This window comes from Orcinus orca, chromosome 13 (genome assembly GCF_937001465.1).
Source record: "Orcinus orca chromosome 13, mOrcOrc1.1, whole genome shotgun sequence".
In the NCBI taxonomy this organism is placed as follows: domain Eukaryota; kingdom Metazoa; phylum Chordata; class Mammalia; order Artiodactyla; family Delphinidae; genus Orcinus; species Orcinus orca.
The window spans coordinates 13,070,468-13,092,966 of record NC_064571.1 but is presented as its reverse complement, the minus strand read 5'-3'; the positions used below and the strand labels follow the sequence as shown (position 1 = coordinate 13,092,966).

The 22,499-nt window shown below is 48.9% G+C and overlaps 1 protein-coding gene across 1 annotated transcript; it reads right to left on the bottom strand.

The window, feature by feature from the left end:
- Window positions 1-12,423: 12,423 nt before the first annotated feature.
- FABP1 (fatty acid binding protein 1) lies at window positions 12,424-18,435 on the bottom strand. The gene is made up of 4 exons (XM_004286648.3): window positions 18,259-18,435; window positions 16,144-16,316; window positions 14,588-14,680; window positions 12,424-12,537 (listed from the first exon to the last, which is right to left on the bottom strand). The coding sequence occupies exons 1-4, from the start codon at window positions 18,323-18,325 to the stop codon at window positions 12,487-12,489; spliced, it is 384 nt and encodes a 127-aa protein (XP_004286696.1). The 5' UTR covers window positions 18,326-18,435; the 3' UTR covers window positions 12,424-12,486.
- Window positions 18,436-22,499: the final 4,064 nt, after the last annotated feature.

Here is a 22,499-nt window from a genome sequence, read left to right as displayed (position 1 = left end):
GAGAGGGAGTACAGTGGAGGGCATGTGTCTGGTGTGTGTGTGTGTGTGTGTGTGTGTGTGTGTAGTGGTGAGGGTGTCATGGAGGAGATGACATCTGAGCTAAGGGTGGCAGGTACCTGGAGTCTCAGGTGGCCGCTCACCTATCTGTGCAGGTGTCTCTGGAATATTCGGAATTTGCTGACTGGGATGGTGATGTTCAGTTTCCTCAGGCGAGTGTGGAGTTATGAAGAAGAGACTGTCTTTGGGCCTTTCAGGTCCTACTCAGAGAACTGAAACTTCTTCAGAAGGGCACGTATGCAGAAGGAGGGCTTTGCCCAAACCACTTGAGGCCTCAGTTTAAAGTCTGGGTTCCCAGCATTATTCAGAAACTACTTCTAGAACACAGAGAGGGAGTGTTTCCTTTCCACACTCTCCCTGCCAAGCCCTGTGATTCCCACTACTTGGATAATAGCTGAGATTTTTCTGACCATTGGCCTCCTAGGATTGGAGAAGTCTCTTCAGGGTGAAGTTGAGGGAGAAACTTGGAAACCCACATACCTGATGATCATGGGTCCAGCGGAATTGGCCTTTGCGTCTTTTATTTTGTCACGTGTGCCTGGGTGGCCTTTACCAGCTTAGAGTTCATCACTGGCCCCCAGTAAATCTCTATTTTTTAGTAACGAATAATTATGACTTCCCTTGCTTGATTTCTTTCATTGTCCATTCCCTGGGTCCTCTGCTTTCCTTACCAGAAGGAATGTCTAGTCTGGACTCTGCACACCTAGGTGAGGACCTCTCTGGGAGTGTGACCAACTTGCCCTCATCTCCTGGGAGGCTGCTCTGGTTTCCACCCAAGAGTGTGGGTCTTGGGAATCAACCGATCTAGTTGTCCCATTGGTCTGTTATCTTCTGGGATCCCAAACTTCTCATGAATGTTTTGGGGGATCCTGGACAAAAGCCCCCCCCCATTTGAGAGTGTCACCAAGTCTTCTCTACTCTCTGGGGCCACCCTTGACCCCAGAGCTCTAGCTAACCTCTTGAGGTCAGGTGATCCCATCAGGCTCCATATTTGTCATCTGTGCCTAAAGTGTCAGTTCCTCCATCCCCACCCTTTCGTCCTCAGAATGATCCACTGCCTCCCTTGTAACCTGACCAACAGCTCTGCCCATGTGCCAAAAACTTTGTCCAAAAACTCTGCAAAGGTGCCGCCTCTGTGCGGAATACTGGCACCTGGCACTTGGCTCTTCATTGAGGACACCTGCTGCTTCAGAACTTTCACAGGGAGACTGACAGTTCTTCTAAGCTCACGTAAGGATGGCTCCAGCCCTCTGCCAGGGACCTAACTGTGCCGGTTCAAATGGTCTCTCTTCTATCCTCATATGAAACCTTCCCCCAAACCTCTTCCCTTCCTTGTCACTGTCACCTGCCACACCGCTGGCCATTCCCCCACATTCAAGGTCTTCTTTTCCGTCCCCTCTTCCTCAGATTCGGTGTCTTCGAAGTCCACTTTCACAGACCATCTAAACCACTTGTTTTACAGATTCTTCATTTACTCAATTCCAGGTGTCTTTCCACTTCCCCCATTAAAACCCTCTCTTAGTTACACCCTGGACACTGTCATCCCCCATAATTCCTCCATTTTTTGGCCGCCCTCTGTGGCATGCGGGGTCCTAGCTCCCCGACCGGGGATCGAACCTGTGCCCCGGCACAGTGGAAGGGTGGAGTCTTAACCGCCGGACCGCCAGGGAATTCCCAATTTCTTCATTTTTGATGTCTGACTCTCTGGTCATTGCTTTCCATCTGTTCACTTCTCTTTTTCCTCCACCCCTGATTGCTAGATGGCATCATATTTTCTCCAGTGTGTCCCCCCTCCTCCTGTCTTCACATCCTTCCAGATAACCAGGGCGTCAGCCTCTTTTTCTTTTTGCCCATCCCCCCTTCCTACTCGGCAGAGTCCAGGCCTGGATGAGTTCAGCTGTCTTGTTGTTCCTCTGTTGCACCTGGAGGTCTGAGCACAGCCAGGAAAATGGTACCTCTCACCTCAGGCGCATCCACGGCCTCTTCTCCAACCTCAGCTGGCCTTGGGGTGCAGCCCAGGCGTGCTCCCTGTGCTACTCCCTTTGCCCAGTGGTTATTTCAGGTCCTCACTCCTGTCCTTGAGCGAGTCCTCTGCTTTCAGCAGAACCTCATCTCCTGCTTCACCCAGAGGCCAGGAGATGGGGTTCCTCAATTTCCTCTTCCCGCGTTCACACATGTTGTGTCTGTGCTCATCCTTCCCGCTTCTGTCTCACACCAGTGGAATGAGAGCCCCTCTCCTCCAAAGCCAAACGCTCCACCTGTGCTTTGGATCCCATCCCCTCCTAGGTCCTTGGGGCCTTGCTTCCCGTTTATTCCTTCTCACCCTGGATTCTTCACATTTCTCTGTCTACTGGCTTCTTCAAAGCAGTTAATAGATGTGCTGGGGAAACTCTGATCATAATCTTCAAGGCTGAGTTGCTTTTTTTGTTTTTTTTTTGCGGTACGCGGGCATCTCACTGTTGTGGCCTCTCCTGTGGAGGAGCACAGGCTCCGGACGCGCAGGCTCAGTGGCCATGGCTCACGGGCCCAGCCGCTCCGCGGCATGTGGGATCTTCCTGGACCGGGGCACGAACCCGCGTCCCCTGCATCGGCAGGTGGACTCCCAACCACTGCACCACCAGGGAAGCCCAAGGCTGAGTATTTTTTAAAAAGGCTTTGTCTCCCACAGTTATTATCTGCCTTCCTTTACTTTCCATTTCTTCCTGAACCCACTGAGCCTGGCTTTCTGAGTCCATGAATGTGGCCCTTCCCACGGTTCACTCTTGGGGGGACTTTTCAGCCCTCATGTGATTTGGCTTCTCTGCCTCAGTTGGCATCACAGCCCATGATTTCCGGGCACCACATCCTTTGCGATGATCCTCTAATGAGGTTTCTCCCCTGGCCCCGTTTCTCTCCTGCCCCTGGCATTTCCTGGAGCTGGTTTTGTTCATTCGGGTCACTCTCAGTTTGTCCTCATCTCTCTCTGCACACCCTCCCCCATGAGCTTGGCCAGGCCCTTCGTTTAATCACTGCCGTGAGGCTGATGTCCTTAAATCTGTATCCCTTGACCTTGGTCCGCATACCCTCAGCCCCGCATACCCTCTTGAACATTCTGCAGGCCCATCAAACTTGGCGTGTCCAAAAGGAAGCTCTTTCTCTTTCCCTTCTCTCCACCCCGACACCTGTTCCTGCTCAGCGCTGCCCTCCTTCCACCCCTGAGGAGAACATCTGACTTCTAGTCACTTCCTGAGTATCTACCGCATCGGAGACGTTAGTCAGGTCCCTTCAGTCACGGGTCCCCGGGTGGCCCATGCTCTTCTGTGCCTCTCTGAGTTTTGAAACATTCTCTCTAAAATACCCGAAACCTGCCAACTCATATTCATCGTTCAACACCCACTTTGGAAATCACCCCTTCTGTGAAGTCTTCCCTGAAAGCCTCAGAGTCAGCTGGCTGCCTGTCGGAGTCTGTCCTATTATCCTTGAGTCTCCCATCATCACACTCCCCTCGTGGCCCTATAATTGCCTTTTCACTTGTCTGCCTCCAGCATCAGATCGTGAGGCTCTGGAGGGCGGGAGCTTCGTTCCTTTATTCATCTTTCTATCCCCAGAACCTAGCACAGGTCCTGGGACATAGTAGGTGGTTAGTTAATGTGTATTGAATGAATGAATGAATTAGTGAATGAATTCGCTTAGATCAGAGCAGAAGAGACATGAAACTGTGTATCTCGAGTTTTTATGTTATTGCAGTCCACAGAGGCCATTAAATTTTCTGTATTTCCAAGCAAATGAGTGTGGCTTCTTTCCTTCTGACAGTCTATTCATAGAACCCTCTGTCATGATGGAAATGTGTTCTATCTGTGGCCAATACAGTAGCCACTAGCATCATGTGACAATGGAGAACTTGAAATGTTTCTAATATGAATGAAAAACTGAACTTTTAATTATTTCATTTCAATTATAATAGCTAATGTGGTTAGTGGTTACTGTATTAGACAGTGCAGTTTTAGAGAATACTTCAGTGTAGTTCTCAAGATTATGGACACTGACACAAATTAAGTTCATATCAGCTCTCCTGATATTAGCTAGATGACCTTGGACTGGTTATCTCATCCATGCCTCAGTTTCCTTATTTCTGCTTATCACATAGTGTTGCTATAAGAATTACATTTTTGGGGGGCTTCCCTGGTGGCGCAGTGGTTGAGAGTTCGCCTGCCGATGCAGGGGACACGGGTTCGTGCCCCGGTCCGGGAAGATCCCACATGCCGTGGAGAGGCTGGGCCCGTGAGCCATGGCCGCTGAGCCTGTGCGTCCGGAGCCTGTGCCCCGCAACGGGAGAGGCCACAACAGTGAGAGACCCGTGTACCGCAAAAAAAAAAAAAAAAAAAAAAAAAATTACATTTTTGGGCTTCCCTGGTGTTACAGTGGTTAAGAATCCACCTGCCAGTTCAGGCAACACAGGTTTAAGCCCTTGTCCAGGAAGATCCCACATGCCGCGGAGCAACTAAGCCCGTGTGCCACAGCTACTGATCCTGTGCTCTAGAGCCCGCGAGCCACAACTACTGAGCTCACGTGCCACAACTACTGAAGCCTGCGCGCCTAGAGCCTGTGCTCTGCCACAAGAGAAGCCACTGCAGTGAGAAGCCCACACACCACAATGAAGAGTAGCCCCTGCTCACCGCAACTAGAGAAAGCCCACACGCAGCAACAAAAACCCAACGCAGCCAACAATAAAAAATAAATTAATTAATTTTTAATAAAGAATTACGTTTTTAAAATGTAAGGCTCTTAGGACAGTGCCTGGCCCATCGTAAGTGGTCCATGAGCATTCCAACCATGCTTCTATCAGGGTGTCCCTTCTCCTACTAAGAAAGTGGAGGTGAAGGGTAGAGATAAGCAGTGGTATGCTGGACCAGCTCGAGACAGCCAATCGCATACACTTCTTCCCACCTCTGCATCTATCAGCATCATGTTGATAGCCCTCCATTAGCCACAGTGGGAATATTTACATCATGGTAATCGGTTTAACTCTAGAAGAACACATTAATTTGTAGTGTTGTCAATCTATAAATATGGGGTTTGCTACATAACTGTAGCAGAACAGATACTTAGAAAGACCATTAAAGAAATCTTTACTTCAGCTGGGGTGAGCTCTGCATTCTGAAACCTCTATCCCGCAGGGCCTCACAAACAAGTCTAAGACTCTGATTACTACCCCGCAGACTAAGCCACTTGTTCACTGCCTCACCAGTGTATTGACAGACACATGTATTAGAGGCCAGATATAACCCCTGCTTGGGAAGATTGCTCAGGGCTTACTTCTCAAGGATGCAGAAGGGAATCTGTATGGAGGCCCTTGGGGAAGAATCTGTTTCTTGTCTTTTCCAGATTCTAAAAGCTTCTTCTAGAATGCCCACACTCCTTGGTTTGTGGCCCCCAGTCAACAACACACCACTCCTTCTCTGACCCTCCTGCCTTCCTATTTACTGACAAGAATACTTGTGATTCCACTGGGTCCACTGGGATAATCCAGGATAATCTTCCCTTTTCAAGGTCTTCGCCTTAATCGCATCCGCAAAATCCCTTTTGCCACGTGTCACTGGTCTGGGGGATAGCATGGGGACATCTCTGGAGGCCATCATTCTGCCTAGCACAGCAGTCTTGTCATCAAGCCCTCAGACCAGTCATGCAGACACAGCAGCAAGTCTCTGAGCAGAAGGCTTGGGACTCGCATCCTGATCTCCAGGCACCAGGAGAATGAACCTTCCTTCCCATCCATCACATTGACAGCCATGTCCAACTTACCTTCTTTCCCTTCCTCATTCACCCAGCTTGAACCTATGATGGTGCAGCATTTCCCGACCCACAATGGTTTGCTGGTAAACATTCAGCAACTAAGTTAAGAAGAACCCTGATTGGTAACGTTTGCTGATTTTTCTCAGTGTAACTATTCTCGCCATGGCCAGTGCCAAGCTCCCAAGCTGTATGTTGAGTCAGGAGCTGGTCCTAGCTGCCTCCAGTACCCCATGCGACCCATGCCAGGCAGTCGGCCCCTTGCTGGGGCCCTTCTGAACTGGAGAAGGAGTCCCTGCCCTTCTCTGGGAATAAAAGCTCTCGGTCTGTGACCCTAGAGATGCTGGTAGTCAGACTCACTGCTGCCTGGAAAGTTCTGGGAGAACACAGCTGGCATCGAGGGAGAAAAAGGAGTTGACAAGGAGAGAGAGAAGTATTGATGACGTTCTTGTAAGGCTTTGGATCCATTCCTGCTTGACAGTTACATGAGTCAGTGAACTACCCCGTCCCACCTTTAATTTTGGCCTAAGCCAGTTTACGTGGGTTTCTTTTTCTTTTTTAAATTTTAATTAATTTATTTATTGGCTGCGTTGGGTCTTCACTGCTGCGCGCAGGCTTTCTCTACTTGCGGCGAGAGGGAGCTACTCTTCGTTGCGGTGCGCGGGCTTCTCATTGTGGTGGCTTCTCTTGTTGTGGAGCTCGGCCTCTAGGTGCGCGGGCTTCAGTAGTTGTGGCACGTGGGCTCAGTAGTTGTGGCTCACAGGCTTTAGAGCGCAGGCTTACTAGTTGTGGCTCACGGGCTTAGTTGCTCCGTGGCATGTGGGATCTTCCCGGACCAGGGCTTGAACCTGTGTCTCCTGCCTTGGCAGGCGGATTCTTAACCACGGCGCCACCAGGGAAGTCCTAAGTGGGCTCCTTTGATTCGCAGCTAAAGGAATTCCCATTGTGCTAGTTTGTCTCCATCTTCCCTACGTTCCTTCTCCACCCTTCTCTGCCCGGCTCTGCGCCCAGGGGGGCTGACTTCTGCTTTCTTGTTCAGCCAGTGGGAGGCACTGGCAGGAGATGGGATGGTAGAAGGAGAGAGAGGTGGGTGTTATTCCCCACCATGTTCCCTCTTCCCTGGCCCCTCCCTGCCTAACCAGCGCCTGTTGGGTTGTTCTCGAAGGGTCCCAGCTCTCACTGAGCTCCAGTAATGCTGTCCTCCAGGTTGCCACTTCAGGCCCATGGGTGGTAATGGTTTTCTGTGGTTGCGGGTCCCTGGGTGCCTCACCTACCCCGTAAGCTCCCCTTATTCAAACCACACCTTTGTATCTGGTGCTTTCATTAAATTCTCATCAAGAAAACCCTTTTGCGTGAGGCTTATTTCCTGCTGATACATCCCTGACATGTATCTTTCTTTTTAAAAAAATTCAAGTATAGTCGATGTACAATATTATATAAGTACAGGTGTACAATATAGGGATTCACTAGATAGGGAGTAAGTTTTAAAAGTTATACTCCATTTATAGTAATTGCAAAATTCTGACTGTATTCTCCATGTTGTGCAGTATATCCTAGTAGCCTATTTTATACATAATAGTTTGTACCTTTGACTTCCCCATTTCTATATTGTCCCTCCCCTCTGCCTCGTCCCCACTGGTAATCACGAGTTTGTTCTCTCTGTGAGTCTGCTTCTTTTCTGTTATACTCACTAGCTTGTTGTGTTTTGTAGATTCCACACAGAAGTGATGTCATACAGTATTTCCCTGACATATATCTTTCCAATTTACTTCTCACACCTAGTCACTAGATCCCATTGACTCTAATTCCTAAATGTTCGTGAACCTTTCCACCCTGCTCCATCCTCACAGGCACTGCCTTGGTTCAGGTCCCCAACATCTCTGGCCTGGACCATCGCCGCTGTCTCTTCATAGTCTGTCTGTATTCAGCCGTGGCCCTCTCTTTGATCCTCGACACCATGGCCAGAATGATTTTTCTACAGCCTTTAGTATCATGTTCCTCTTGCAGCTGAAAACCCTTCAATGATTCCCTATGGTCTCCAGGGTCAAGTCTAAACTCCTTACGAGAATATTCATGACAGAGACTCTGTGTCCTTCTCAGCCTCATCTCTTGCCAAACCTCCATTTATACCACACCTCCCTGCCGAGCAAACACACTCAGATGCTTTGAGAGTCGGCTGAAACGTCACTTCCGCTGAGACATTTTCTGAGGCAGACAGGCTCTGGTGGTTGTACACGTCAGCATCACAGCACGGATCATACTGTCGCCATGTGGCTTATGGGTTGGTCTCCCTGCTAGACATCACGTCTCCCAGGAATTACTGTCTCCTCAGAGCTTAGCATTGGCCAGCCCTGATCTGGCTGAATGAGTCTAGGTTGTGGAAAAGATACATGTAATTCCACATCTCTGTGTTTTACTGGTAAGAAATACTAGAAAATCATAGGATGGTCAAGATGCCTCTAGTATATATAGAAAAAATGGTCTGAAGATTGAGTATGAGCTGTTATATTCAACCCCCCAACTCCCCCCCCACAAAAAAATCACTTTCTTTATTCTAATGACAATCAGTTGAAACAACAACAACAGAAATGTCTACTTTTGTGTGGATATAGACACCAAAACTGACTCTTTACAAATCAATCCGCTGTCACAGGGGAAGAGCCGTCTCTGGTAGTGGGATGCCCACAGGACAGGCAGAGGGAAGAGGGAGGGGTCAGAAGAGACTAGGGGTCCAATTAAAAATAGCTGATACCATCAACAGCTGTTTATTCAATTTATTTAAAGCAGACTTCGGGCCCAGATTTCTCTAGGCACCTGTACGAAATCCAAATTCAGCATTTAAAATGAATTCTCCTTTTCAGGCAAAAACATACAAACAACACCCTCCTAAATCCAGAGCTGTTCCCAGTTAGGAGATTTTGGGAAGTTTGTCAGATCCCTAGAGGCTTTGCTGAGGAGAAGACCTCATTTCTACTACTTTCTGCCTCCTGTGTATTAAGAGTCAAAGAACGTAAGATGCACCATTTATCAGCTGGGTGGTCCTAAGCAAACCTTGTTTCTTCTCTGTGCTTCATCTGCTCACAGAGGTTAATTTCTCTGGGCAGTAACAGAGCTTCTGCTACTAAAAGTCTAAATGTCAAACCCAACCGCAGTTCCCTAGGAATCCAAGTGGCAATGATGACATGTTTTATTTGCATGGTACTGGCATCATTTCATGGGATCCTTACAAAAGCTATGAGAGAAGGTGTTGTATTGCCCATTTTACAGATGAGAAAACTGAGGTCCAAAATCATGGATTAGTTAACTAGAACTGTGCCTTCAAGCCCACTATTTTTACTTGAAATCATCTGCTTTTTAAAAAGTCATTGCTCATTTAAAAAAAGTAGTTCCACAAAATTAGTTCCTTGTAAAAGGTTCAAACAATAAAAATAATGCAAAAAGCTCTCTTGACCTCCCACCCAATTCCTGTTCCTGCCACAGAAGTCATGGCTATTATCTGGTGTTCCAGCCATCCATGGTCATAGACATATCTGTATATCTATATAAATAGATAATTTTGTTTCGTATTTTAATAAAATTTACATGATATGGTACTGTTGATATTGTTCTGAAACTTACTTTTTTTTTTTTTAATGCTCGGTCTTAGAGATAGTCCTATAACAGTACATATAGATCTACTCGTCCATTTAATCTACCAAAGGTTATTTCAGAGTGTGGCCATAGCACAGTTTATCTAATCCTTTTTTTACTGATGGACATTTGTTTCCAGTTTGGGGCTGCTGCATTTTTTATATGCTTCTTTGTGCAGGTGTTTAAACACAACTCTAGGGCGATGTACAACAGTGGCATTGCTAGGTGCTAGGAAATTCGCATTGAAAATATTAACGGATACTGCTAAGTGGTGCTCCAAATGGGCTGTACCAGTTTACGTCTCCACCAACTGATGGGAGAGCCATTCATCACATCCTTGCAAACACTGGATGTGGTCAATCTTTTTACGTTTTACTAGTTTGATTTGTAAAATGATATCTCATCTTACATCCCTCCTCTGTGATTAACAGTGAGACTGAGCATATTTCATATTGTGAATTCCCTGTATATGTCCTCAACCCACTTTTCCATTGACTTGTTGGTCTTATTGAGTTGGGGGAGGTTTTTATATTCTGTCTATTAACCTCTGTTATGTAAGCCACAAATATATTCTCCCACATTATTGCTTCTTTTTGGAAACTGTGTTTACAGTGTCTTTCTTTCATATCAAATTTAAAATTTGTAAGGTGGTAAAATGAATTAATCTTTCCCTTCATGGATGTTGCACCTTGTTTAAGATGGTCTTCTATACTTCAAGTTATTTATCTATCATCATATCTATTTCTAATATTTCATATTTATTCATTTAGCTCTTTAGTTCATCTGGAATCTATTTTGTGAATGGCATATTGTAGTCTCCTATTAGTTGTATTTTCCCCTGTATCTTCCAGCTCTGAGTTCTTACTGAAGTTCTGAAGCACTTTCCTTAAGTCTGCCCTAGTTCCTGAAATAATTGTCTCCCATTTTTCCCCCCAAGATCCTGCTCCATATGGAAGAAGGAGGGCTAACATATGAGGAAAACTATAGAGCAAGGAAGGAAGAACTTCATCCAATAGACCGGTGCAGATAAAAAGCCAGAGAGAGGGAAAGAGTACTTTCAGCTGTGCAGTTTAGGAAGCCTTCTTGGAGGAGGTGGCACTTAAATTATGAGAGGAATGAGAGGTTGTTTAACTCGATTGCAGTGTATATTATAGGAAGGGTGTAAAGCTAGATAAGGTGGCACAGGACATAATGGAGCAAAGTTCGGCAACCTATGGTCCATGAGTCAGGTCCAGCTGCCACATTTTTTTCTTTGGCTGCACTGCACAGCATGCAAGAATCTTAGTTCCCTGACCAGGGATTGAACCCACGCCCCTGCAGTGAAAGCGCGGAGTCTTAACCACTGGACCCCCAGGGAAGTCCCCACCTGTTTCTATATGGTGTGCGAGCTAAGAATGGTTTTCCATGTTTAAATGGTTGAAAAAAATCAAAAGAAGAAGAATATTTTATGACATAGGCAAATGATGTGAAATTTAAATTTCAGTGTTCATAAATAAAGTTTCATGGGAACACAGCCATGCCCACCTGTTTGGGTATTGTTCTGTGGCTGCTTCAGTGCTACAACAGCAGAATTAGGGAGTTGTGGCAGAGCCTGGGTGGTCCACAAAACTGAAAATATTTTCTTTCTGGCTTTTTACAGAAGAAGTTTACTGATCCCTGTTACGGAGCCTTGAATGCAGGTTGAGGAGTTTGACTCTTATGTGTAGGGCAATGCATTACGATCAGTGCTGTTTTTAGGGAAGATGACAATTTGTGGGGTGGAGATTTGCAGGTGAGAGAGAGAGGCAGGGAGATGACATAGTGGCCTGTGAAACAATGCAAGTAATGAGTAACGGGGTTTCAACCCCAAAAGAGGGAAGGTGGGAAAGGTGACAGATTCATTCATTCATTAAAGCATCTTTGTTGAGAGCTTTCTGTGGTCTGGGCACCGTTCTGAGAGCTGAAAGATATAAGGTAGAGATGCCCGAGCTTGGTAGCTCTTTGGGTATGGGAAATGAGCTCTGTGTTCATTTGCTAAGGATGCTGTAACCAAGTACTACCGACTGGGTGGCTCAAACAACAGACATTTATTATCTCAGAGTTTTGGAGGCCAGAAGTGTAAGATCAAGGTGACCAAAGCTACGCTCCTTCTTCAAGAGGTAGGGAAGGATCTGGTCCAGGTCTCTCTCCTAGCTTCTGCTAGTTCCTCAGCTTGTGGTTGCATAACTCGTCTCCACATGGCAGACTCCCTGTGGGTGTATGTGTGCAAAAATTTCTCCTTTTTATAAGGACACCAGCCATATTGGATTAGGGACCCACCCTACTCCAGTATGAGCTCATTTTAACTTAACTGATTACATCTGCAACGACTATGTCTGAATAAGGTCACAGTCTGAGGTAGTGAGGGCTAGGACTTCGACATGTGAGTTTTGGAGAGATGCAACTCAACCCATCACAGCTACCAGAGCCTGGTACAAGGTGCCGTTTGGAGAAATCCCTCTTCTCCCATATTCTGCTTCTGCCCGCAGCATGGAGGGAATTTCTACCTGAGATTCCTCTGTCTGCTTCTGGAAGCTTCTCACTCAGCCCTCCTCCAGGAGGGAGAATTGTCCCTGGGTGGGCCAGTGCCCGATCTTTTTGTTCATGTCCCCTGGTGGGTGGGGCTGCTGTGAGCATAGCGTCCCTTCGCCTGCCCAGTGTTTCTGCTGTCTCTGTCCCCATGGGGATGACCCAGCACACAGCCCCTCTCGTTCCAGCTCCTTGCCATGTGGCTGACTGGGACAGCTCATTCCAGGGCTGCTCTACAGATCCAGCCACATCATGTGTCCCTTACAGGGTCACCTGAGCGGGCAGCCTGGGGTCTGCTTTCAGGCTGAGAATCAGACCCGACTCTGTAGGATGGAATGTGCAGATGATCAAGATTTACAAAAATAGAGGTGATCGGCGTTCAATAACCACATCGATGAAAAGAGGAAAACACACTTTTTAAAAACAAAGTTCACTTTATTACATTAATTGTATATACTAAAAGGATGTGAAATGCAGACTTGTCTAAATTTTCTTGCTGATTCTCTTGAAGACGATGTCCCCCAGTGTCATGGTCTGAAAGCCAGAAAAGACATCGTGAAACACTCATCTGATGTTGAATTGTAAGTGATAGTTAAGCCCCCAGTATGCTAACATATGTAGTAATTCAAAGACTCCTCTGTTTTCTATAGGACCGGAGGAAGGGTTTGCAATCTTTTCTAAAATCCCATTGGTCACTTTACTTCCTCACGTGCAGAGTTGTCCTGCCTTTTACTGAATTCCTTTCTACATCAATGACTGTTACAGCAAGACCATCCAAACCAGTCCAATCTGATCCAATTTCTCAAAGTTTCATTGAGCACCTACTACGGACCAAACGTGTTGAGCACTGAGGACAAGTGTATGGGGAAACACCTGGGCATCCAGCCTGGAACTTAGTAGGTAGTGCATAATTTCCCTCCCAAAGCTGTGGAGCCTATAAAAACATTAGATTCATTGGATCCGTAAGTGTTTGAGTTTTTGAGGGTTGCTCCTTTCTCCCCCAGCCCTTCCCTCCTGCTGATTCTCTTGAACAAGACTATGGCAATGATGTGGGGTGATGTCATCAGGGTGAAAAGGCAGCCCTTTAGTTTCAACAGCAATGAAATGGAACGGAAAGATCTATGTTTGAACCCTAGTTCTACAACTCATTAGCTGGATGACCTTGGACAGGTCAACCTGTCTATTAAGTCCCCCATCCTGCCTCCCTCACAGGACATGAGAGGAATAGGGGCAATGGATCATATCAAAGACACTGGCCAGGACTGAGTCCAGGACAGCTTATCTACCACTGCCCTGCAGGTGCCTCTCTCTGCTATGAATGTGCTGGGAACCGCAAATTTCATGGTTGACCCTCACTCTCTCCCTCGTTGAGGGATTTCTCCCCTTGAGCAGTGTTCTGCCTCTGTTACTCCCCAAAATACAACCTGGGGGCAAGGAAAAGCCGTGGGGACACTGTACTATAACTGCAGGAGAAACACTGTACTATTCACTCCCATATGGGGGAGAGGACGTGGCCGACAGCCAGACACCAAGGGTGAAGTGGCACACACAAACCGGAGTGTCACGTCCATAAGCTGCCATGAAATTGCCGAGAATACGATTCTCCTTATAAATGCCCAAAGGGCAAAGGCATTTACTGAGTTCCCTGGGCTTGCAAGGCAGATGGAGGCCTCTGGGTTCATTGGTTAGTGACGCAGAAGGGAAGCGTTATAGCTAACAATTACTGCAACGTCATAAAATAGAAAAAGCAATGAAACAGCCCAACTTTCTGCCAAACCAAGCCTTCCTTGAGCGTGGGTGCTGCGTCCATGGGAAGGTTGCTCCATGAATCAGAGGACCACAGGTGGGAATGAATGGATTTCTGTCCTCCAGCCCGTGAGCGAGACTTGTGTCCACATCCCAGCAGAGTCTAAGAAGTGTGACCTGTGCTGGTGGCTTTGCACGGCCCTGTGTCTCCTACCAAGATCCTCTCCTATCCCATCCTATTTGGGTGTTGGGGGAGGAAGGGGAGAGGAGGCAGGGGATGGCAGTGAGGAAGGAAGGAAGTGGGGGAGGTAGGAGTGGTCGACCCTGACCAGGAAACTGGTGGTGGAAGGACAGCCTGAAGGAACTGGGAGAGGCAGGGAAGCACCAGCTGGAGCCAGCACCAGCACATGGGGGGCTTTTGGTGAATTAGAAAAGTGTGCCCCTTCCTTAAGACACCATACTTCTCTACTGGAAAACTGCCCTAACACACTGTACTGGTTTTATTAGAACAAGATGACTTACTAGCTGCATTGCAAGCCAGTAAGAAATGTACAAAGCTCCCCCGTCTACAGTAGGAGCTGGCTTCTCCTAGGGTGGTGCAGTGTATCGCCGTGGACTGCTGCCCTGTGAGACAGATCCAGCTCAGAGGAACCCTAGCTCTGCCATTTCCTGGCGGTATGATTGCCTCAGTTTCCCCATTAAGAAAGTTCAGTGTTGGTGGGAAGATTCGAGATAATGTGTGAAAGCTTCCTGGGCGCAGCGGGTGCTCAGTAAGTGGTAGCAGAGATTGACCCCTGGCTGCAAGCACGAGGAACCACAAGTCAGAGCGTCAACTTACGCTGATGGCTGTGTCACCGTTGAATTCAGTCACGGACTTGATGCCTTTGAGAGTTGTCACCAGTTTATTCTCACCTTCCAGCTGAACCACCGCCTGCATGGAACAAAAGGAACGGCCTGGGAGGAAGGGTCTGCGAGGGAGTAAACCTCTAGCTCATGAGGTTGGCTCCCCCGCATAGGTCTCTGCTTGCAGCAACCAAACCCTGTTCTCTGGCTCTGAACAGAAGTGAGGTGCGTGTAAGAACTGAAGAAAACGGCAGGGCTTCTTTTGCCAGACTTTTCATCTATGGGATGTGATCTAGGAGTCAGCATAAGACCCCTAGGCTGTCTCAAATCAAACACAAATAAAATTGATTCAAGTCGCAATTCTCCAAGCCAATGGAGGGAGGGAGTAGCAAAATTCAAAATCCTGGCCAGCTGGAAGAACACATATTTTTGCTTTGTATTATTTTATATTATTCTTTCTAGCACCTTTATCTTTCCTCTTGCGGTCTCCTTTTCATATGCATCCAGGAAGAGGTAACAGAAACCCAGCACGGAGCAGAAGACACTGGCCAACGTTAAAATTTGCCTCCAAAACGGACAATTGTAAAAGGCCTGTGGTAAAACCCATGACAGCCTGCCCCTTACCGTGGGCCATATAAGAGAATTTCCCTCCTAAAATGTATCGCACATTTCCTGACCTGTAATGTTATATCTAGAGAAGCAGAAATCAAGAGCCAGCAGAAGAGGTAAAAAAAAGACCAACAGTTGTGCGGAGACAGATGCACAAAGTTGTCTGGGGTCAGGGGATGTTGGGGGAGAGGAGTGAAGATGGCCACTCAGTGGTACTGGTGGTGCTGGGGTGTGTGGGGTTTCGGACGGAGGAACAGAGGCCCTTTGTGGGGGGCGCCCCCCTGCCTGGATCTCCCTGCCACCGCCTGCCCACCATCACACATCCCACACCCAGCTCTCATCGCACACCTCAGCCACAGCCCAGCGGAGGTGACACCGCCCCGCCCGCTGCCTTTGTTCTGGGAAGGGTGACTGTGCCCATTTCACAGATGAGGTAGCAAAGTCTAGGGGCTCATTGACCAACCCACAAGGCTTGGTCTGAAGGCCTGCTTTGGTTCTTTGGTGTCACAGGCACCTCCTTCAGGAAGTCTCTCCCCACGACCACCAGCTCCAGGCTCAGCAAAGCCATTTCCTTTGGCTCACGGATGAACTCAGGGCTCTGTTAGGGGTTTTGCACAGACTGCCACTTGCCCATTGCTGGGCCTGGGAGATTCTGAGTCTAAGACTCCCACTCTGGGCCTGGTTCCCCATACCCTCTATATGGGAGAGCTCGGACCCTTGGGCCAGAACTCCTCCAGAGGGTCACAGGAAACTGGCAGCTTCCCTAAGAGCTTCTTCCTTAAGAGCTGTCTTTGTCTCTCTGCCTCTCACCCCGGCAGTGGGTTCGGAGATAGGGTATCAGCAGTGGGAATTGTGAGGTGGGAGCCTTGAGGGAGGAAGCCTGGGACCAGGCTCCAGGGAAAGTTCTGGAAGCAGAGGGTGGCTCGAGGGGGCACCTCCTACCTTGACCTTCTCCCCAGTCAGGAATTCCATCTCACACTCCTCCCCCAAGGTGAACTCGTTCTGGATCACTTTGGAGCCGGTGATGATGGTGAACTTGAAGTGGTTTCCGTTATGCACGACTTCTGACACCCCCTTGATGTCCTTACCCTTCTGGATGAGTTCATCAGGCATACCTGGTGGAAAGCACTGGAAGTTCAGAGGTGGGCAGAGGTGGGAGCTGCAAGGTCACAAGAGAAACCCCGTGATGTGGAGGGGGAGGGGAGATGCCGTGTTTTCCCGGAGGCCCCAGCACTTTCTGGAGTCCTGTGAGCAGTGTGGGTTTTGACCTCTGAAAGGGAAGGTCAGTGGCCTGACCTGGCCTGATCTCATGTACCTACTATCTTGCCAGTTGGTTTATAAAAAAAACACACCCCTCTGCCCGGGGAAGCTTTTCTCGGCCGAGCACCTGCTTCTTACTTGCTCTCCCTCTTCGTTCCTCCTACTTTAAAGCCTTCAGACTTTGCTCTTTTGAGTGTAAAGGATTTTGTCCTCCACATTCAGGGGACCATCCAGCTTGTCTCCCAAGCCAGGTCCCCCCCCGAGAGTGGAAGGGGAGCTCTGAATAATTATGCCAGAACGGCAGGCACACACCCAGACTGTGCCTGGCAAACCTATGTCCCCCTATCCTTACCTCCACCTCTGCCACTGAGGTTCCTGAGGAAGATGGACAAGGTGTCCCTTGCCCGGGGACAGAGCTTTACGAATTTCAGAGCATGTCTATGTTCTTACATGAATTGAGCTTCATGAAAACCAGGTGCATGGACAGCGGTGGGGAGGGTCCTGTTGCCCAAGTGAGGGATGCAGGACACAGAGAGGTGTTACGACGTGCCCTACAGGAGAAGGTCCTAGCTCTCAGCTTCCCCGAATCTCCTCCTCTCTTTGCCTCTGCTGTCTTACCCACCCTCTCCTCTCAGCATCCTTCCTTGTCCCCCTGCCCCTTTGCTCCCTCCCCCTGGAGGACACTCCCCTCCCCCAGCCCCACAGGGGACACCTGCTCATCTCCCAAGGCTCGCCTTCGCTCCTCCCAATGCTTCCCTTGATGCCCTCCCAGGACCACCACATCCTCCTGTAAGTGACCCGGTGGGGTGGGGCAAAGGGATTTTAAATGTGTCTCCGGGAACTAGAGCCGGCTTCAAATCCCAGCTCAGTTTGGGATTACTGCCTATGTGACCCCGGTTGGGATTACTTCCCCTTTCAAGGCCTCAATTGCCTCAATTATAAAATGGGAAAAATAATAGTATCCAACTCAGAGTCTTCTGGTGAGGCATTCACGGGATGTTGCCTGTTCAGGGCTTAGCACAGGGCCTGATGCTGAGTCAGCACTCAGGACACGTTAGTGCATGCTTGACTGCATTTATTTCTTCTCTTTTTCTCTAAATTGTGACCTTGGAAACGTGGCTCATTGCTATCTGTCTCCGTGGTATCTGCCCAGCACGGCACTCATCTCAGCGTGCGGTTGGCCTTGAATCAAAGTTTGTTAGAAGAATGAATAAATGGGGCTTCCCTGGTGGCGTAGCGGTTAAGAATCTGCCTGCCAGTGCAGAGGACACGGGTTCGAGCCCTGGTCTGGGAGGATCCCACATGCTGCAGAGCAACGAGGCCCGTGAGCCACAACTACTGAGCCTGCACGTCTGGAGCCTGTGCTCCGCAACGGGAGAGGCCACAACAGTGAGAGGCCCGCACACTGCGATGAAGAGTGGCCCCCACTTGCCGCAACTGGAGAAAGCCCTCGCACAGAAACGAAGATCCAACACAGCCAAAAATAAATAAATAAATATTTTTAAAAAAAGAATGAATAAATGAATGAACGAGTGAATGAACAGGGTCACACCATGAGGTACCAGTAGAGGCGGCTTCAATCCAGATCGGACCCTAGTTCAGTGCTATTTCCACTTGCCTAAGGCGTGGCCTTGTGCAGGGAGGACTAGCATGCGCTTCGAAAGTAACAGAACAGGACCCCTGGTCTGTGCAAAGCTTGGACCGCTCCTCGCATCCAGACCTCAGGACCCCAAAGCGCCACCACGTGTAGGACCAGACCGTCATGGCCATGGCCCCCAGCCTTGGCCCAGCACTCACCGACTGCCTTCATGAAGGTCTCAAAGTTTTCCTGGCTCTGCACTTGGTACTTGCCGGAGAAGTTCATGGTGGCGACGAAGCTCCCTTCACAGCTGAGTCAACAGCTCTGCTGGCAGGGCTGCCAGCGTGGGCTGATTTATAGGGGGGCTCCTTCCCCTTCAAATGTAGGTCATAGGTCAGCCGCTGTCGACTCCTTTATGGCCAGGTTCAAACATTAACTCCTGAGAGCAATGGTCAACGATTAAAAAAAACCAGGCTGGGCACAGCAGTGATTTGCTCCAATTCAGCAAACCTTGATGAGAGCCAATCAGGTACAAAGCCCTATGGCTCTGCAGACCTTAAGGTGCTGCTATCCCATGAAATGTGTGTGTGCGTGTACGCGTATGCATACATACCTGCACACGCATATATGTGTGCGTGTGCATGTGTATGTATACGTATATACGTGGAGATGTGTATGTGTACGTGTGGATCTAGATTTAGACACTCAGAAAAATACCAAAGAATCCCTTTAATCTCAAAACCTCACCTCAGTTACCTTATGATCTCTTCTCATCTTTATCATCACACTAAGTTAATTTTTACCAAGTTGTCATCAGTCCCTAGAGCTGCTTTGTATTCTGGGAATTCCTCACAGGCTCCTCCACAGTCCAAATCAATCTCCTTTTGGCGACTTTCCACTAACCACTTTGGCAGGGGTTAAGAATCCACCTGCCAATGCAGGGGACACGGGTTCGAGCCCTGGTCCGGGAAGATCCCGTATGCCGCGGAGCAACTAAACCCGGACGCCACAACTACTGAACCTGCGCTCTAGGGCCCGTGAGCCACAACTACTGAGCCTGCGAGCCACAACTACTGAAGTCCGCGTGTCTAGAGCCTGTGTTCCGATACAAGAGAAGCCACTGCAATGAGAAGCCCGCTCGCTGCAACTAGAGAAATCCCGTGTGCAGCAAGGAAGACCCACCACAGCCAAAAAATAAAATCTCCTTTTGGAAGTGTGAAAGGGTACCTTTACACCAGGTGTGTGGAGATTGAGATGCATTTAATTAGGCAGGGACAAGATAGGGGAAGGAAGAAGGTAGGACCTGTTGGACCCCCTGAACCTGTCGGGGTGCTCATGCCTCTGTGTTGGCTTTCACAGGGCTCCCCCTGCCCTTCTGTCCTTCTCCCCCTGGTAGCCTCCTCTATGAATCCTCTGGGCTCAGAGAACACTTTGCAAGTACCTATATTGTCATTCCTACTGGGATTATTTCTCTCTGCCTTTTTTCCACTGTACTTCTTCCTTGGTATTCCCAATACTGGCACGTAGTAGACGTCCAATTAATGATGAGTCAGCAAATAAAAACTGTCAGCAGATAATGAGTCCACGGTGTTTCTCGTTAAACAAAAACGAGAGATACAGAGTAGTCAGATTGGGCAGGGCTGGGCAGCCAGGAGATTAGTGTGTGTGTGTGTGTGTGTGTGTGTGTGTGTGTGTGTGTGTGTGTAAGAGAGAGAGAAAATGACAGGATAAGGGAGAGAGGGTGAGGGAGCCCGGGGTCTGTGTTTAGTGGGGCTGAGTTGATGAGGCAGCAGGGCTGTTCTGGGCAGGAGACTGAGAGAGACACATCAGTGGCATCTTTCTCCCTCCTGGATGATGGGGGAGGGAGAGAGAACAGTGCAGCAGGCAGAAAGGAGAGGGGCCAGCAAGAGGGTGTAGGGTGACCGAGTCCCTAAGGCATCCCCAGTGGCAGGGAGGCAGGCAGGCTTCCAGGAAGGCTGGTGTTGAATTTGAAACTGCCAACTGAATCCCCATCCGTCTTTCTTCAGTTCTCTCCCCAGCTACTTCCATGCTTCAGTAAACATAACCCGTGAATCAATAGATGTGCAAGAGGAACATGATGGGCTGAGTTTCATTTCTGGGTTGATGTAATGCAGCCAAGACAGCACCCTGAAAACAGTACCAGGAAGCCGAGTGGCCATGGGGTGCATTTTCCCCAGGGATCCCCCTAAATCCTAGGTTGGGCTTTAGAGGAATTCAAACTAATTTTGTCCAAGTCCCAGAGTACCATCTAATCCCTGCTGGCATCTGGGTTACGCAGGGTAACGCACTGGCTAATAGCTGACGTGTGTCTGCCTAACGACCGTGCGCTGGTTGAGCCCCGGGCTAAATTCAAGTTATACCTGAGACACTCCCCAATCCCTCCCCGCCATCAAGTGCTCTATCTGGGAGGATCTCCTGGCAGTGCCCTGGACACAGCACGCTCTCTCAGGCAGCCACTGCCTGCCCAACACCCCTCCTCTCCCCTTGACCATGGATGTCAAATGACACAACCCACAGTACTGCTCATTGGGCTCTAAGGTGGCTAGGGAGACAGAGCATCATGAAAGTTTCCCCATGGGGCAGGACGGCACCAATCCCAGAGGCCTCTCAGGAAGCCTGGACCCTTTTCTGGTGTCCGAGGAAGAGCAGTGCCTGTGAACTGACTCCCTGCAGACCCTTCTGCCTGCCCTGCCCTTCCTGCCTCCCCGTCCAGGCAGTGCCTGGTATGACCAGCTCAGAGGCTGGTCAAGGGGCTAGCACAGCCGTTGGAGACGTGACAGCTCCCATGGCAAAGGGGCAGCCTCCTCTTGGCTAGACTGTATGTGGTGTGTGTGTGTGTGTGTGTGTGTGTGTGAGAGAGAGAGAGAGAGAGAGAGAGAGAGAGAGAGCCTTGAAGTCACAGAAATTAGTGGCCATTTCAAAATTTACCACTTGTAAGTATTTTTCCATAAAATTAAAAAAGGGTAATGACATCTCCCGCCCACAAGCTAAGTAAACACAAGAAGAGATAAGCCTAATTGCAATGACAAAGTTCAAGTGGCTTTCAAGAAAGAAAGAATCCCACTTCACGGGCCCAGCTTCTGATTTTTGTCCACTCGCAGACTCCAGCCCCCTCCAAGCCCCACCAGACATCCCCTCTCCTCACTTTCCCTACTCAGATGAGCAACGTGGAGGCGTGGGAGGGGTGACAGCCTCTTGGTAGCCAGGGTATGACTGCCAGTTATTTGAGGCCAGGCACCTCTGCACTTGGATCTGATCCCAGGATGTCTGCAGTGTCCGTTTCCCCACTTCCTGGGTGTTTCAGGAGATGCCATGTACTTCACTGGAGGCAGGGCTGCAAGAGGGGAAGGACTTGAGTTTGGGTCCAGCTCTTCTGGCTAACAGACGTGTGACCCTGGACAAATCATTCAACCTCACTGGGCCTCCACTTCCTTATCTAGTAAATGGTCCTGACATTCTCTGCCTTGTGAAAGCCCTGTGTCAACCCAAGTCCTTCAGGAAAGTGAAGTCAGAGGGGATCAGAGCACTTGGCGTCTGCTTGTGCCAGGTGTCCAGAGGTATCCCCAGCCCAGGGCCAACTTTTATGTTTATCTCCTGACTTGGGGACTAGCTTCCTTCCCATCTCCCTGGGCCAGTGGTAATGTCTCCAGGTGCCCCAGCCTCAGCTCACTGCTTACTTGTCTGACTTACAATTCCTACGGTGCTCCTGGCATCTGGGGGTTTTTCTTTCTTTCCTGAGACCTCAGCTGTACATCGGAAAAGGCAGTATGGTTCCAGCTGCACATTTGATGCGTCCTGAGGGAAGAATTTGTATCAGCTTCGCGGGCCGTGTCATCAGTCCTGCAAGTCCTCTGTTTTTATCATGTGCTGTTTCAAATCTTTTTGGTGGGGGGACTTCTCTAGTGGCGCAGTGGATAAGACTCCGCGCTCCCAATGCAGGGAGCCTGGGTTCAATCCCTGGACAGGGAACTAGATCCCACATGTATGCTGCAACTAAGAGTTCGCATGCCACAACTAAGGAGCCCACATGCTGCAACTAAGGAGCCGGCGAGCTGCAACTAAAGGAGCCCTGGAGCCGCAACTAAGGAGCCTGTGAGCTGTAACTAAGGAGCCCAGTTGCTGCAACTAAGACCTGATGCAACCAAATAAATAAATAAATATTTTAAAAAATCTTTTCGTTGGAATTTCAGGATGTACATCCTTTGACGAAAACTTTTAAAAGACATTCTTAAGCCTTGCTTTTCATATGCTTATTCTGTCTCTTCGATCATTGTAAATTCCTTCAAGAATCCCCCCTATAAAAACTGTCCGGTACCTAGAATGGGATCTGCCTTGAAACCACTCAATGTCCTTGGCCTTTTAGAGGTCTGCCTCCTTGGAGAAGCCACAGTGGGACAAAAGGACAAATATGCCAAACAAGAATTGCGGGTTGTGGTTT